The sequence below is a fragment of the Serinus canaria genome, chromosome 8 (genome assembly GCF_022539315.1).
Source record: "Serinus canaria isolate serCan28SL12 chromosome 8, serCan2020, whole genome shotgun sequence".
Classification (NCBI taxonomy): domain Eukaryota; kingdom Metazoa; phylum Chordata; class Aves; order Passeriformes; family Fringillidae; genus Serinus; species Serinus canaria.
The window spans coordinates 6698809-6716106 of record NC_066322.1 but is presented as its reverse complement, the minus strand read 5'-3'; the positions used below and the strand labels follow the sequence as shown (position 1 = coordinate 6716106).

At 37.2% G+C, this 17298-nt stretch overlaps 1 protein-coding gene across 1 annotated transcript in view; it reads right to left on the bottom strand.

The window, feature by feature from the left end:
- Positions 1-17298, bottom strand: part of AGBL4 (AGBL carboxypeptidase 4) — an 856716-nt gene that overhangs the window by 801631 nt on the left and 37787 nt on the right. Inside the window, exon 3 of the mRNA XM_050977508.1 lies at positions 8598-8722. Coding sequence (XP_050833465.1) covers positions 8598-8722 — 125 coding nt within the window. The remainder of the gene's footprint in view (positions 1-8597; positions 8723-17298) is intronic.

The following is a 17298-nucleotide window of genomic DNA, read 5'->3' as shown; positions in this document are numbered from 1 at the left end:
CAGAACAACCAGAGCAATGTAAGGTAAAATAATTGTCAAGTCAATCTCTAGCTTACACTTTATTGCAGAAATAAATTGAACTCTGCTCTAGCTTTTTGACACGTAATTCTGATACTAATGGGTTCAAATCCATTTCTCTTTGCTCTCCTTCCTAACAGGAAGCCTTATGTAATACTGTGTCAGAAATCTACCAGTTACTGGCTAATGTTTCCCTTAAATAAAAAGTCTCTGCCTGTAATAGTATTAACAGCTGCCATCAGTTTACAGTAATGAGCCACAGTTCATCATGGTAGTGCTACTATGAAAATTAGAAGCTTCCATGGAGCTTCTCAAATCAGAAAAAAAATCACCAGAGCCACCCTGAGCTGTGGTGCAACAGCAGATGTTGCCTATCCAGGGTATACAGGTCAGATCCCAAACTGGGGGAACTGTACTCAATCATCAGAATCACTCAGCTGATTATTCTGCATTCTGTATATAAAATACAGCAGCTCTATGTTAAGAGTCAGTTTATAAATCCAGTGTCAATTTCCCTTAATTTCTCAAAGCAAAAAAATGCACAGTAATTTTACAGAGTATTTCACAGCTTCTTCAACAGATAAATAAAAATATATTTTGCTGGAAGAAACATAATAATTTTACTATATATAATGTAATATCTCAGGTAACCTATACAGTTTTCCAGTTTCAATTAACAGGGAAAAAAACCAAACAAACAAAAAGAAAAGTAGCTACAAATCATGGCATTTCAATTTTATTTGTTCCCTAAAATTTGAAAGTACATATCTTAATGTGTGATAGCTCCAGAGTTTTATAAACTAAGCATGTACTTACAAGCATTATAGCAAAGGAACAAAATATTTAATTGAGATCAGGATAAAATTTTTCTAGCACTGTAGGAACTTTGCTTCCTCAGAAATCAATGGGAGATATAGATTATTCTGAATTTTTTAAAATTAAAAATTATTCTGAATGTAAAAGATAAAAGGAAAAGTTCAAAACATTTCATCTTCACTTCTTCAATGTATGCTCCTACATTCTGATATAAAGACTGTTCAGTAATAAAAGGAAAATGAAACCAAATTTGCATGGAAGACAATTCACTCTGGAACTAAAAAAGGGAGTATTTAATCAGAAATCAAAAAGGTTTTAAATTGAAAGAAAAGTAAGCATGTCACATCACTGACATCAAGATCATCACAGCGCTGATTTTGTTGATGGCATCTCTAATGTATTTTTGACATTTTGAGTGACAGATGCCACCACCACAGGAAATTAAACACACCTGGCCATTAGTTTCCTGGAGGCAAAAGGCAGTGTTAAATCTGAAGAGTACAGTATGTGTGCAGTAATTACTGAACACTGGAATCTGAAATGTTCTTACAGACACCTGGAACAGAGAAAGTTTATGAATTTAACACTGCCTGGCCAAGAGTGAATATTTCACCAGGACAGATGTTGTTCTGGTAGTGCTGACTGTTTCCCCTGTTTACCAACCTACCTGCATTCATCACTGGTAAAGGATGATACCTGTCATGACAGCTTTGGATAATTTCATGGACGTGCACACTACATTGCACTTACCAAAGTTTCCCATGCACCCTCAATCTCTTCCAAGTAAACTGAATTATTGATCCAAAATAAAATTATACGTACTTGAAAGGATTCCAACTTGGAAGAATCATCATTTTTATATCTAATTTTATACATGACCAATATAGGCACAAGTTTCCAAAATGGTAACAGTTTTTTTTCTTCAAAACTGCAGCATGTTCAATAGATTTTTCTTTTTTTAAATGTTGAGACACACATGCAATCTATTTTAAATGTCATCACTTTGTTTCTTATTTAACTATCATTTCAAATGGCTTCCTCAGTAAGTAAATTATTACCTTAACTGCTACAGGTATCATCTAACCTTGTGCATTTTTGACTTATTATAAATTGTACCATTTTCCAACACAGGAATCAGTAAAACTACTTTTAAAAATACAAAGTCTCCTTTGAAATAATCCATTTTAATTTTTAATACAAATTTCAGATGACTCAAGCCCTTGCCTAACAAAAAGTAACAGACTCATATTACCAGGTGCTATGGTACCACAAGGTCTCACAAAATTTGCATCATGATTCTGCCTCCATCCTTCTTTTCCCTTTTTTTTTCAAGTTGAAGGGAATGTGCTACTCAAATAAATAATCTGCTTACCCTGTAGTAATACTGCTACTAAAAAGTTATTACCCAAATGCACTCACCTCAACCTCTCATGTTTTCTAGGGAGATAGGCATAGATTTATGCACCTTTATAAATAAAATATACATATGCACACAAACCCAGCTTTAGGGAAGTTGGCCAGTGCAGGATAAGCAGTGCAACATTGTCACACACAGGGATGCCATAGGGTTAAACAAAAACCAACCTAAAGTCCAGACTTTTGCTGCTTCTAAATTCTAAAAGGAATCCCAAAGGATACAAACACATAACTGATTTTGCTCAACTGTTGTCATATTTGCTAGTGAACACCAAAGAATTTTCACTGAAATCATTCTCTAATTGAGATTAATTTTTTTAATTGATTTTTCCTGATGAAAAAGTTTCAGGACATCTTTGGCTCCTTTTTAATCTTCCAAAACTGATTACAACTTCAACCTTTATGCAGTATTTGCTTTCCCCAAGGGTAAAAATAAATCATGATATGATATGACATGATAATGATGAATGATAATGACTGGCAAACCCAGCAGCCTTAGATGCACATCAAAGTTTAAATTTTAACCAAGTTCAGCCACAAGAACTGAAATCCACTATTTGATAGCTAAGAGAAAAGGGAAAATCTTCACTCACATATGAAACAAATAAAAATTTGATACTGCTCTACCTAAATCAATACTAACACTACAGTAAGCAGGAAATAAAAAGTTATAGCAGTGATGCTACTCACAGCCACATCTTGAAGTCAAAATGGGAATGTGAGCTGGTAGTGTCAGCTGGGTTACTGACATCCATTTAAGCTCTTAAATATAGATGGTTTTCAAGAAAAGTATCAGAACTAAGGCAACAAAATAAATTAATATGACAAAACAAAACTGGGATGTGAAAAACATCAAGTTTTGCCTACCTGTGTAAATGGTGACAAAAATACCAAAATACAGGAAGAGTTGGACATCTTTTTCTAGAGTGCTAAAAATTCACGTAACAGTACATAAAGATGGGTAACAGCTGAAGGCTTCCTAAACAGGGAAAATTCAAATAATCTAGTGATTTTCCTTGCAAATTATTATAAACAGCTATTTGGAGAGATTACAGGAGCTGACCAGAAGAGGATTAATAAATTATTAATGTAAATTATTAATAAATGAGTGATGTATGCCTAATTTATTAAGAAGGTATATGCAATGAAACACACCAAAGAAATTATGCATTTAAGGTCGGTTAGGAATTGTTGCAAAAAAATGCTTTATTCATTCACTTCAAATGTATTCACTTGAAAATTTCAGATCTGTACTCTTTCATAAAAACATGCCCTTTTACATATGCATTTTCCAAAGCTAGGTAAATTCAATATAGCCTTTAATGCACAGTAAAGAAAATATCTGTCTTCTCAAATGAGAAGCTGGAAAGAGTATAAGATGTTACAAAGCATCTTGATACCAGTAACTTAAATCCCCAAATGACAGTAGAGCAAAGCATGTCTGCTTAAGAAGAAGAAAGTAAAAGGTAGCCTGTATCCAAGTTTAGCCTGCTTTTGATGTCATATTCACTCCATCTTACTTTGGAAACAGCTTCTGCAGGAATTAACTGCTCAGAATGAGTTCTTAGGTCAGAAAAAAAGGTTGAGTACCTCAAATTCTGCCTGATTTTCTTTTTTTCCTCCCTGCTTCTCCAAAATGTGTCAGCTGGTATAAAGAGAGACATTATCTCTCCCTATACACGTATCACTCATATCTTTAAACAATCACAGCTGCAGCTACATAAAGAAGCAGTTGTCTGCTAAGGATCATTGAGCTGTTTTAGGACAGTGAAAAGAGGCCTGAACATCTTATAAAATCCACTGTCCATACCAAATATTTCCTGAATATCTAATCAATTAAAGACTACAGAATTCTTAAAGCCTTTTCTATTTTACAAAACAGTATAGGACAAAAAGCCATTAAATTCTACAATGACAGTTCCATGCATCCATAATAATGTCCAGCTATGATCACCTCTGTCTTACCTGGGCATCCTGTTTAAAATTCTGAAGAACAGGCTATCCTTTTTCCTGGTCCATACTCACATATAAAAAAACCCCAAAAAATTCATGAGTCCAAATTCTAGTTTCAGTCCAACAGCAACTGAAGTAACAGAGAAAATGCCTTTGAAGTAAATAACATTTGGTTCTTTGATTTTAACCTCAATCTGGATTGATTTATTAACTGTAAGTAATGATCAAGTCCTAGCTGCCAAATATCCATTCCTCTCCTCTATCCTTCTTGGTATATTTTGTCAGTACCTTTGTGATGAAGAACTCCAAATGTGTTTATCAACACTTACAGAACAAAATTTGGCACTATTAGGAAACCCCTTCTGTTGGAAATTCTTTTTTTAATCTGAGTGAAAATACCATTCCTCAACATGATTCATCAGACAGCAGAGCTCCTCAGGGTACACACACACACAGAATTTGTCATGAGGCCTAGATGTGCATTAGTTAGTGGTATAATATGGCTACTGTGTGTTAAATCAAAAATCCTCAAATATTTTTAATCCTTTCATTGCTTTCTTGTATTTAACTCTTATCTCTTCTCAAATTGCTCAAAAGAAAATTTTCTAGGACAAACATCATCTTTTTCCAGTGTGGTTACAGTATCTGGAACAGTGAGTGTCAAGCACTTGAGAAGAATTTCTGGCTGTGGCCCTCAAAAACAATAATCATTCTTTTCACCTGTAAAATCCTCCAATATTAGTATACCAGCATATTTTTTATAATTTATCACACACACACACATTTCTTTTTTTTCCTCAAAAAGCTCAAATGAATCACTGTTGCTAGTAATAGCATTAAAGCCATTCTAGCTCAGAGGTAATCTTGCACCTGAAGCACTGTGTATTTAAAATACTTGAAATGCAATTGGGAGATGAAATTTGTTCATCCAATTTCCGACTGCGCAGAGAAGAAATTTAGCAAAATCGTGGCTGGTGTTTGAAGGGCCATGGCTGAAGTGAATAGGAAGCAACCCCTGCCCAGTAAAGAGCATTATCAGGAATAGAGAGCAGCCTGTGACACGTATATAATTAGAGAAATTGGAGGCTTTGCCCATGAGACCATGTGTTCCACAGCAAATCCTATTTCCTTCACTCTCCCTTTCATGGATATGTGTAAATCATAAAAGTCTGTGTGTTTTCCTTACAAATAACATATCAGTTTCTTTTATTTCTTTTCCAGTGTTGGTGTTAATTGAATTCACCAAACAAGCAACAAAAAAGAATCAAAGCTCACATCTTTTCAGACCAACTGAGTACCAAGTCAGAAACCATGTAAGGAGACCAAAAGACCAAATTTCACATCTTGCAGGTATCTTACATGATGGCTCATTTCCTCCCATAAATATAAGGCATTGGCTTTTTTTTTTTTAATCTTTTTTTCCTTGTTAAAAAAGTACAAATAAAACTGACAACAAAAAATGTCTGATGTAGAAGCCCAAATCATAAGAAGGAAGAAATTAATTTACCAACTTCCAAATTAAAAAAAAATTCTGCTGGTTCTACTTCAACATCAGGAAGTGAACATCAAATAAACCAAGTTTATAATAAAATTCTAAAAATAATTCTGGAAATATTAGGATGTCACTGGCATGGCACAGAGCTTAGCTCTATTACCTATGAAGCACAACAGTAACCTCAGACATACGTAACAGGAGCAAGGAAGCAATCACTCTAAAAAAGACTTCTGTATGATAGGGAAAAACTAATTAGGCCTGAGTTTCCATAGTGATACAGCAACAAAAGGCTGCTGCAATTTCCAGCTGTCTACAGTGAGGCAGTAACAGAGCAAAGAGACTCGAGCCCCTTCTCTGTAAATTGGGATTAGCATAGTCAGAATTATCCATTAAATTTTAGTTCCGCACTGGAAAGAAAATACTGAAAGAACTGGAAGAGGAAGAATAATAATAAAAACAAGTTCTGCAAGAAGCAAATTTACTAAATGCTATGGATTTGGATTTCATGGTTGGATTCTCTGGTATCTTAAAAATGCAAATTCCAATGAGTACTTTCTCCCATTCATCTCCTCTGTGGATTCTCTGATGTTTAATAAGAAATGATCTCATACTATAGCCTGTCTGCCAGTGGGAACACTAATGGGTCTCTTGCCCATCTGTCAGCCTGTTTTCCCAAAACTTACAGGAATTCCTGTCCAGTGATGCTGAAACTGGCCAAGAGTTAAGAAGCTATTGAAGGAGAAAAGAGAGGAGAGGGATCAGCAGCCTTACAAACACCTAGGCTAGCAAGTAGACACTGTGATCATATAAGCTTTACTTCCTTGAGAAACTGGGCTAATTATCAAAGGACTGAAAGATTCACTTATGATGGAAGTCCAAAGGCCCCAAAGGGGAAAAATACTTAAAAGGTAAAGTGGCCTATTGGATATAGGGCTGAAAGAACCAAACATGATAGCTAGGTTGACACACAAATGATGAGGAATGCTATAATTCACGGAAATATAAATGTTAGTCAGGGATGATGAGGATTTATTTGTTCCAAGAGGAGTTATTACTAAGCAGAATTGCAACTGGGAATTGTGGGATTAAATAAAGGAAAGCTTTAGGTTAAAAATCAAGCAACACTGAAAGTGAGAGTCTATAAAACAGTTTTGAGACATAGGAAATGGAAGCTCCATGACTTAAGAAAATTAAAAGCAGAAGAAAGCAAAGAACCTGCTTGTTTTCTTATAGAATAATGGATGGATGGTAAGATTAGCTGGAATGTCTAATTGGTCTTTCTTTTCATTTATCATTAGATTAATAACAGAAAATTCTGCACTAATAGGCAATACAAAAAACAAAAGTAGCTACTCTTTGTGTGTCCTTATCCAAAAGGCTGAAACCAGACCAATATATATAAATGTACTGATGTGCCTTCTTCACATGTTACTTATATGATATATCAAAAATAAATACAATATTATCCAGGTAATGATTTAGAGAGAGCTATTAAAATATCTACTTTTATACATAATGTGATCAAAGGTCCTCTCTATTTGTATTAGTGCAACATTTTGAAGCAATATTGAATAGTCTGGGCTTCCTTGTTACTGTTTTCTAGTAAAACATAAAATAATCAAAATGCAGAAAACAAATTACACAGTATGTTTGATGTAGCAACTTCTATCTTTCATTTAATATAGCTGAGCTGCAATGACTAATGCTGCCCATGGCCTGTAGTACAAAGACCTAAAAAAAGGTTCCAGAGTAGATTATGTCCAGGCAGGTCTCATTTTAACGGAAATTGGAGAGATGAGAAAAAGATTATAGGAGGACACATTATAAAAACAGACCTCACAAGTCAAACTTAATAGTGGAACCATTCTCTTTCATGTAGACAGCCATGAAAACAAATATCCTGTAAGCACTAGATATATATTGTATCTTTCTACCCGATCTCTTTGCCTCCTTGAGACAGATTCCCATTCATCTCATGACTATATAATTTGATCATAGTTGAGTAAGGCACAGCAGGGGAAAGGGTCTGTCTGATAAAGTATCAGGCTCCAGGACGATAGATAAACAATTTCATGATTTCCAGTTGTAACAGGAATGATACAGTGCTGGATATTAAGATATTAGTCTCGGAGGAATACAACTATCAAGCTTCTGCAGTTTTTTCTCTTACTAAATATGCTTTATTTCCATTAAGTAAAAATGACAGACTGATTCTGATAAACTAAGGCAGGCCACCAGAACAAAATTCAAGGCACATGTGAAAAGCGAAATGAACTTTTTTTTATTATTATTTTTCAATGTGAAAGTTAGTATATAACTTTTACAAGTGTTAAAATAGAGCAAGAATGTTTCTTTCTCAAGGGGCATCTTTACTGCAAAAAACATTATTTAAAAGTAAGTGAAACAGTTGCCTATCAATTTGCTTCACATTTAAACTCCTCTTTCACAAGGGACACGTTGGCAAGCAACTCCTCTGCTACAAGTCACTGGGGAAATGCCTGTTTGCACAGCTACCCCATTGTTCTACAGGTAATAAATGAAGGCTTGAGTGATAATATTTGAACAGCTATGATGGACTTCTTTTTCCTATATTAACACACATATTTGGTTAGAATGCAAAAGCACAAATACGTGGCAGCCATTGTTAATACCAGTTCTGTTAGTTAGCAAAAATTACACTGCCTTTGCAATTACCTCCTGTCTTGGATAGCTGAAAAGCACGGTCATGCCCACTCCTGCTGATACCTGCTTTTGGTTATAAAAGAGTCAAAGAACAGAGATACATTTTAAAGCAATTTTTAGTTGTAAACCCAGGGAGTCATCTTTTCTGTTAAAGTAAACATATTCTGGAGTAAGCAGTTTTTGAAGGCATCATACTATCTAATCTATTATCACTTACCTGTGATTCCTTCACGTTTTCCACAGTGAAGTTGAACCAGACTCGGAAGCGTGGGTTGCAGGTGTCTGGCCTGATGAAGAGGTCATACTCAAACTCTGTGACGTGATCCACCCGGCCAAGGTTCCCTGCCAAGAACAGATGAAACAGGATGAGTTTTAATGAATGGCTGATCAACTCTCCAGAAACAACACTGAGAAAAGGTTTTAAAACTTCTACTTCCATTGGTTAAAATATACAAGTAAAATAGGACTTACAACAGTTCAGAATTAGTTTTTAAAGGTAGTTCAGAATTATTGTTAAAGGCTTCACTGTAGTCATAAAAAAAAGATATAGCAGTAAGCTACTTGCATATGAATACACCAAAAAGAAGACAACACAGATTTTTATTATTCCATCAAATTGACCTTTTGTCTCCTCTTATCTGAATATTCCAATTATGTGCTCTAACATCCTTTCCATTGTTTCTTTTTTTCTTTTTTTCACTTTTCTAATGATGTCTCTGCACATCTTTTAGTCCCCACCTGTTAGGATTTCTTTCCTTCCAATTGTTGCTCATGTTCAAGTCCCTGTGACACTAAAGAGTCCCCAGATTTCTGCCTGGCCCCTCTGGCTGTTGCTCTAAGCATCCCTCTCTCCCCACAGATGGTCCAGCCTTCACCTCTTCTGTGATTCAAAAACCATCTCAATCCTTTTCCTTCACCATTTACAACCACTATCAGTTCCTTCCAAAAACACAAATGAGATTTTGCTTCAGCTTGTTCCCAGTGAATTTCATGGAATAGTATTTTTAGATATAGTCAGAGCTACATTGTCCCCTATGGCATTATTCAGCAGGCAACCACACCGGCTATAGAAATGAAGTTCAGCACTGGAAAAACCCACTAAGTGCTTTCAAATTGCTAAAATGGCATTTTTCCTTTGAAGTGTGCCAAGATTTTTAGAGACAGGGTTTAGACTGTCCATTTCATTTATACACTACAAAAATAAGACTTTACATTTTCCTGATCCAATCCAAAACCCATCTCATCTTGTAAGACAGGGCCACGTTTTAGCTCACATGCTAAATTATATTTCTTTTTTAAAAGTAGCACTGAAAACCTGTGTTTGTGGTTTCAGATATATTTCTGGGGTTAGATATATCTTCTTGGGTTGGAAATATACTGTTGGGTTCTAATGTGTATTTATAAAGTTATTTGAGCTAAATTATTCCCTCTTCAGCAAGTCCCACTGCAGTCAATAGGACTGTTCTCTGGCAATACATTGCTCAATACCAGCATGAGCAGCAAAATTCAGCTGATCTGCTGCTCTGGGCTGGAAAAGAAGAGGGAAAAAGACATTTTAATTCTGTTTATCAATACAGTTCCAGGATTTCTACCTCATCCTGAATTGTTTCTGGCTTTACTAACGGAACACGCTTAATCTTCTCTATTTTTAATGTTATCCTCTACTTTCCTACCCACATCCTTCTTTTCAGAAGAAAATTCTCTCCACTGCTTCCCTCTGCAGAGACCTGCTCCACGCTCTCAATCTGTTCCTGAGGGCTTGCCTCAAGGAGACACTTGGCATTGGAAATATTTGAAAAAACAGCTCTATTGCAAAGCCAGAATGCCTCAGCCAAACACAAATAATGTCACCTGCCGTGTTGGGTGTCCAGGTGCCAGCAGTGGGCTGCAGGCCTGGCTCTTGGGGAGGCTGTGCTGCCCCTGCCACTGCCAGCCTGCTCCTGACACTCCCAGATGGCTCCAGAAAGCCTCACCCATGGCCAGCCCAGCCCCTCAGCCCAGGTGGTGAAAATGTGTCCAGTGAAAGCCAAAATCCTGCACAGGCAGAGGGGCGAGGGAGCCTGAGGAGAACTGAGGAGGAGGAGGAGGGAAGGGGATGCTCTGGGAGCCAGGACAGAGAACCCTGTGTCCTGTGGGGAAAGGCTGGAGCAGGTGAGTGTCCCCTGGAGGAGCAGTGACCCACAAAGGACCCAGGCTGGAGCAGGTTGGTGTCCCCTGGAGGAGCAGCGACCCACAAAGGACCCAGGCTGGAGCAGGTTGGTGTCCCCTGGAGGAGCAGTGACCCACAAAGGACCCAGGCTGGAGCAGGTTGGTGTCCCCTGGAGGAGCAGTGACCCACAAAGGACCCAGGATGGAGCAGGTTGGTGTCTCCTGGAGGAGCACTGACCTCAGAGGACCCAGGCTGGAGCAGGTGCTCCTGACAGGACTGCAGCCCTGGGAAGGGAAAAGACCCAGGGTGGAGCAGGAGAGCAAGGAAGGATCAGCCCTCACCCCTTGCACAGGTCCTTGTGTGGGGAAGATGATCCTGGGAAAGAGGGAAGGGCAGGGAGAAGGTGCTGGTTTAGTTTCTCTTTGATTTCCACTGTGCAAAGCTATTTTAACTGGCAGTAAATGAGTCTCCCCAGAGCAGAGTGCTCTGCCTGTGCAGCCCACTGGTGAGTGCCCTCCCTGCCCACACCTCCACCCAGGAGCTTTTCCACCTCACTTTCATCTCTGTCCTGGTGAGGAGTGGGGGTGAGAGAGCACTGGGTGGGCAAAGCCAACCCACCACTGTTTCTTAGCTGGAGTCCCTGACACATCTGAGTACATGTTCTGCCACAGGGGTCAGACCCATCCCTTATTGACAACAGAACTCAAATCTTAACGTAAACTGAGATTTCCTGCAGATTATTATTCAAAGTAAATAAGAATGGCAAAACCAAACTATTGCATTGCAATAACTTTAATTAAGTGCCTTCGTTTTTATTTTTCATTAAATTTCATGCATAAATGACATAGCTGGGATAATAATATACCCTTGGATATTTCTGGATTTAAGTAGCCCAAGGTATTCATCCCAAAAGTTTAGATTCCAGTTGCATCACAGGTCACAGATCTCTCTGGACAGGGATTGGTGTGTGAATTCACTTCAGCCTGAGCTGTGCATGGAATCCTGGCAGATTATCTAGGGTTAAAGCAGCAGGCTGCATGAACACAGATGGTGGGCTAGGTCCATCCTGTCAACTAATAAACTAATATACATTGCCTTCCAGCAATCCCAGCAATTCCAGATATGGATTAAGTTATCTGCAGCACAGAGCAGAGGTGCAAATTTTGATGGAATTACTCCCAAAGAAGGACACAGAAGCAATTAAATTCATACTTAAAGTTCAAAGACCATTAAAAACTTGTACTGCAAGGCATAAGAAACTAAAAGATTATTAAGTGAATAATTAAAACAGAGCAGAATGAGACCTTGATTTTGACCTTTTGCACATTCAGTTCCTTTTTCAGCATCAAGCTAACCTGAACTGGATAGGGAACAGAAGACCCACTCAGAACTGCTTTACAGGGTCCTCAGGATCCCTAAACTAGCACAGGAGCATTGTACTGATATCAGGGGAATCATGGATGGTGAAGAGCTGGTGTGCTGAAGCCACTGCCATCCAGTCTGCTCTAGAAAACCCATCTCAAATCCAGCAGAGCCCTTAAAATGTAATCATCTGTGTGCTTGACTCTTCAGGAACCCCAACATAGTTTTCTCTCTTGATTTGAATACTCCCTTCCCTCCTAATGCACTGGTTTTTTTTCCTTTTGTGAGTTTATTGGTTTATCATTAGTTTTTGCCTCTTACCAGGCACACATCAGCTGCCATTGTCACCTGCAGCCCTCTGCAGTTTGGTGTCATCTGGCCATTTCATTAGCCCACTATTTCTTCTCTGTCTTCCAGATGCTAGAGAGGCTGGACTGAGCACTAATGCCTCCGGTAACTAATTCAACAAGTTCCTGGTGCTCAATAGACTATTGTTTGTAATATCACAGCCTTTGCTCACAATCTGTCAGCCTAATTTCAGCCCACATAGCAATGTCATTAAACAAGACAGCAGTTTTGGTACAAAGAAGCCAAGAACTATAGGAACAAAACACCTCCTCACTTTAAGAGATGCTTTGTAGAAAACTGATAATGCCACCAAAAAACATTTCTAGGTGTCCAAGCACGGATTGAAACTTCCCAATGTTAATCTCAAAAAAAAAATACAAACCTGAACTGAGTTTTTTATCCTGCCTTCAGAGTGCTGTAATCATGGGAAATGCATTTATTCTAATGGATGAGAATTATATTCCAACACCACAGGTCCCACAGTGACATGCATTAGAAACTATGGAACAGGAATTAAAACATTGATTACAGCATTCCCTTTAGATATTAAGCCCTTTTAACATTTTAACACTGAAAATAAACATTTTTTTTCTTAAGCGCAAACCACCTCTAAACAGATATTCTTTTAATATATTTTAATTCCTTTTTTTTTTCTTGCCCTTTTTGCTCAATATATAGCAAGAGAGAAAACAATTTATTAAGTGGATAGACAGCAAGTTCCTCCTGTCCCAGGAATTTCTGTGCTATTCCACAATGCATACACTGTACTTGCAGCACCTGCAGCCAACAGTTTCTGTGCTGACATTGTGACAAATGTAAGAGAAAGCCAGATAGCACCAGTTTTGTGAAATGAACCTACCAACAGTTTTCAGTCATGATTCAACTACTGTATGACCCCTCGTGTGCACAGTTCTGATTCTGTGTACACTGCTAGTCTGGTCACTTGTGATTTCAGTAAGAGAGTCAGTTCACAACCTCATTGGTTAGAAACCTTCTTCTAAAATCAGAGAAAAACTCTCACACTACTGAAACATCAGCTTTGCTTTCCTTCAAGTTCATGCCCATGTGAACTCATCACCACTCCATTCCATAAATACAGAAGATGTATATATGAGAGCATACAGCATTCTTCAAAGCATCATCACTCCATATCTTGTGATTAGCACTATATTTGGGGGTTAAGATTATAAAACACAAGATATTAATGTTATTTAAGGTACCTGTATGATTCATGAACTGATTAATGAGAGCTGTAAGTGAAAAAAAACCCCAACAACATTATGAGCAATAAAATCTGAACTGGATGGCATTCTAAGACAATTCTTGTTCAACTTGTTTTTAATAATTTGGGTGCACATCTGTATGCAAATGACTGTCTGACTACTTCTTAAAATTAAAACAAGTAATTTAGTAGGGTAGCCAGAACTTTGCTAAACACTTTGGATTTAGTTGTGGGGTTTTCTTCTATTATTATTTTACTTTACAGAAATATTAGCACGGATCTTTTTAAACTGATGGGAAGATGTGAACAAATCAAATTCCCAAATGTCTATAAACTGACTTTCACTTAGCCTTGGGGTTTGTTTTTAAGGCACGCTCAATTTTCAGTCTCATTTCTGTTCAATACTCTTAGCATACTGAGAAAAGAGGAGACATAGCTTCCTTTAATCATTCGAGCTGAAATTCTTAATTATATTTGCTTAAATTACTTCACAGAGTAATGTTTAGAGCAATGCTCTCAAAATATGAACAGTGAAAGGGGTCAATAGCATGTTTCAAGTTTCTTTAAAAGTCAGAAAAAAGCCCAATGATACTATTTTATTAATCATGCAACACACACTTAGTCCTCATAAAATATTAATGTTATTGCTTCCTACATCAATAAAAAGTGTACTTTACACAAAGAAAGAAAACCTGCTGAAGAAAATGCCAGCTAAAGTTACTAAACATTCTAACAATTATCATAAAAATGCTAGAAAAGAAAATATAGATATGTTAAGCAATCCTAAAATCTTCTTAAACCGCACATTGTGCTTGCCTACAGAGAATTTTTAAGATGAAAAATAGACCTTGAGGGTCTTAGACAAGCCTGAGGCAATATAAAGAAAAAGGTCAAACACTCTGCTAAAAAGGACCGTTATCTTCAGAACAACAACTTATCAGCCAGCTTGCAGCCCTGCTTATTTACAGTTATTGGTCCCAGAGGAAGTGCACTTCAGCGCAGGGCGCGATTACTTTGTAATGAGTTTGCCAGAAATGGTAAAGGAAACTAATTTGTAACAATGTGCTCTTCCCGGCACATGAACTTTCTCAGAGACTTTTTTTTTTTTGGTCCAGCCATGAATAACTAACTTCAGCCTCCCTAATAAGCAGCGAAAACAGAAGTGCACTAAACCCGCCTGAGTCGCGAGCGTAAATGCGCTGAAATATCAGTGATTATCCCTCTCAGCTGTCCATTACAGTACTCATGATGACCACCAATTCCCCTGTGGTGGATATATAGAATGCAGGTTTCAGGGGGTGGATTTGCACATGAAAATTAACACCATTTGGAAGAAAATAGCCTGCACCTGTCACAGATTAGCAACAAAAGGTCAAATGCCTCCTTTTACACCTAGAGCACTTGCATATTGTATGTCTTGCTTATAGGAGCCTAATTCTAGTTTCTTAATTCAGAAAAGTGAGCACCATGGTGAACTGAGGGGAAAAAAAGAATTAAATCTTGGCTAAAAGCTATCAATAAATCTATTGATCAAGATACATATGAATGGAAGTAGCTGAGGCAATCTCTGTCTCTAAAAGAGGTAGTTTTTCAAAAGAGAATTACACAAAGTGCTCTTCTGTTTTTGTCAATATGCTGCCAGGTTTTGAAATGCTATTTTTCATCCGCACAATAAAAATCTTGACAAGTAAGCAATAGAAAATCACTAATACACTTGCAGCTGCATTTCAATCTATACAAATTCTTTAAACAAAAACAACCAAGGGACAGATTGGAATATACATCATTTTCACCAGTTGAACCTGGGATCTAAGTCGAAGATAGCCAAACAGTATTAATCTATATTTCATGCAACTCCATATTTCCCAAAATAAGGAAAAATGTTGAATATGGAATAACCTCTATGAAATTCATCCTTGCAGATCATAAAACACATTGAGATGATAATGCAAAGAATTTTTATTGATATGTTCTAAATGGAACAGGAACTACAGGGACTGAGATCTGTAAAAACTTCTCTCTAGTGAAAGATTAGATATCTTCTGAAAGGAGTGCATCTAGGAATATCAGATGTAAAATTCTCACTTGCTTTATGGTCTCTGCCTGTGAAAAGAGTCCAAAAAGATAGTTTGGCAATAAGTCCTAAAGAACTTCTAAATAGTATTTGATTTCTAAATAGGAAAAAAAATCTAATGAAATAGGGGTGATATCTGAAAACCCATGACAGTTTTTGCATCGTGCATCCTCCTAGATTCGCACCCAGTACAAATATCAGCTCAAGATACTTGAAACCACAAAGCATGATTTCGAAAAATAAGACAATATCATAAAAACCACATACACAACACATGTAAATTATAGTTTAAATTATTAAATTGCACATATCAAGCTCTGCAACACAAAATATTATCTCACGACCACTGTTAAATCACTGCTCTGCAGAAAATCTCTGGGTACTCCTCACCAATACAGTATTCTTTTAAAAACATGATGTTTCAGTTAAAACCAAAGCAAAGCTTGTGACTCCACTTTTGGTCAAAATCCAGACTTCCTTTGAAAAATGGTAAAGAGTATCAAATAGACAAAGCATTTCAAAAGTACATGGCTCGAGAAGCTGGATGCTTTAGAACTGAAGTCTCTTTTCTATTTTCCCTCCTCAATTAAAAAAGTTGAAATCGTTGTTTCCATAATGTTTTAAGTTTTTATCAATAGTGACATCCAAATAGCAGAAGATCAGTAGTTTTTGTGAAAAAGATTGTATTGGAACAATGCCTTAGTTCTTAGCAGCAGCTGGTAAAAGGCCAGGTTCCATCTCTGCAAAGGGCAGATCAAGATGTAGCGCTCACAGAGGCCAAGAAACTCTGATTGAGCTTTTATTGTAAGCAGACCATGTGATAAAATCTAATTGTGACTGAGAGCACAAGAAAATTGTAGCTTTACACTTTCCTTGTTTATCTATGTAAACGGCATTAAAACAAAATATATCAATTTGTGGGGGGGCATATAATTATGGATATCTACTGGTTTATTTATTTCTTTTGGTGTTGATCTTCATTCATAACAGTGAGAGCCTGATCTGATTTTCCACACCTTTTCAGGATTATAGTCAGAGTTCCACTCTCTCCAATACTTTTCCTCCCAGGTGGCACAAGTAAGGTGCACTGGATCCATCTCCTGGGGGAGTTTGGCCCACAGGCCCTGGGAACACAGTTACTGCTTCTCAGTGGTCCCCAACAAGTGTAATGAACAAATCTTCAATTCCTTTGTATTCAGTTAAATTGCAGAAATATTAATGATGTGAGGCCTAGACTAAAACACCCACAGGAGTTTTATAAATTAAAACTTTTATCTGAATTAGAGTAGGAGGCAGAATTGTCTTCCACACAGAAAATTAAGAGAATTAAAAACCTTTAAGAAAGAAGGATTGGTTGAAAAAGAAGAGAATCATAACCGATCATAAATCTACTTGTTGAATATAAAAGAAGGAGGGGTGAGGTGGCCAATGCCATTATTTATTTTACTAAAAACAGTCACAAAAAGATTCTTAAATTCTAGGAATCCAGGCAGTGCTGCCAATGGCTAGATTTAGGATGAGTTCTTCCTCTCAGAAAAAATATTTTTCTCAGTCACAGGTGTTTGAATGATGTCTGGGCAAAGGGGAAAGGGGAATAGAGGGATTTAAATTTATTAAGTAGGCTTGAGGTTCCTCCTGCAATGAGGATACAGTTACAGAGATTTCACATTATAAATAACTGTAAAGTTCTAGCATGTGTTAATGTGAAAGGCCACCTACTGACATCACTTACAACTTTCTTTTATAGTCCAGGAGAGTAAACA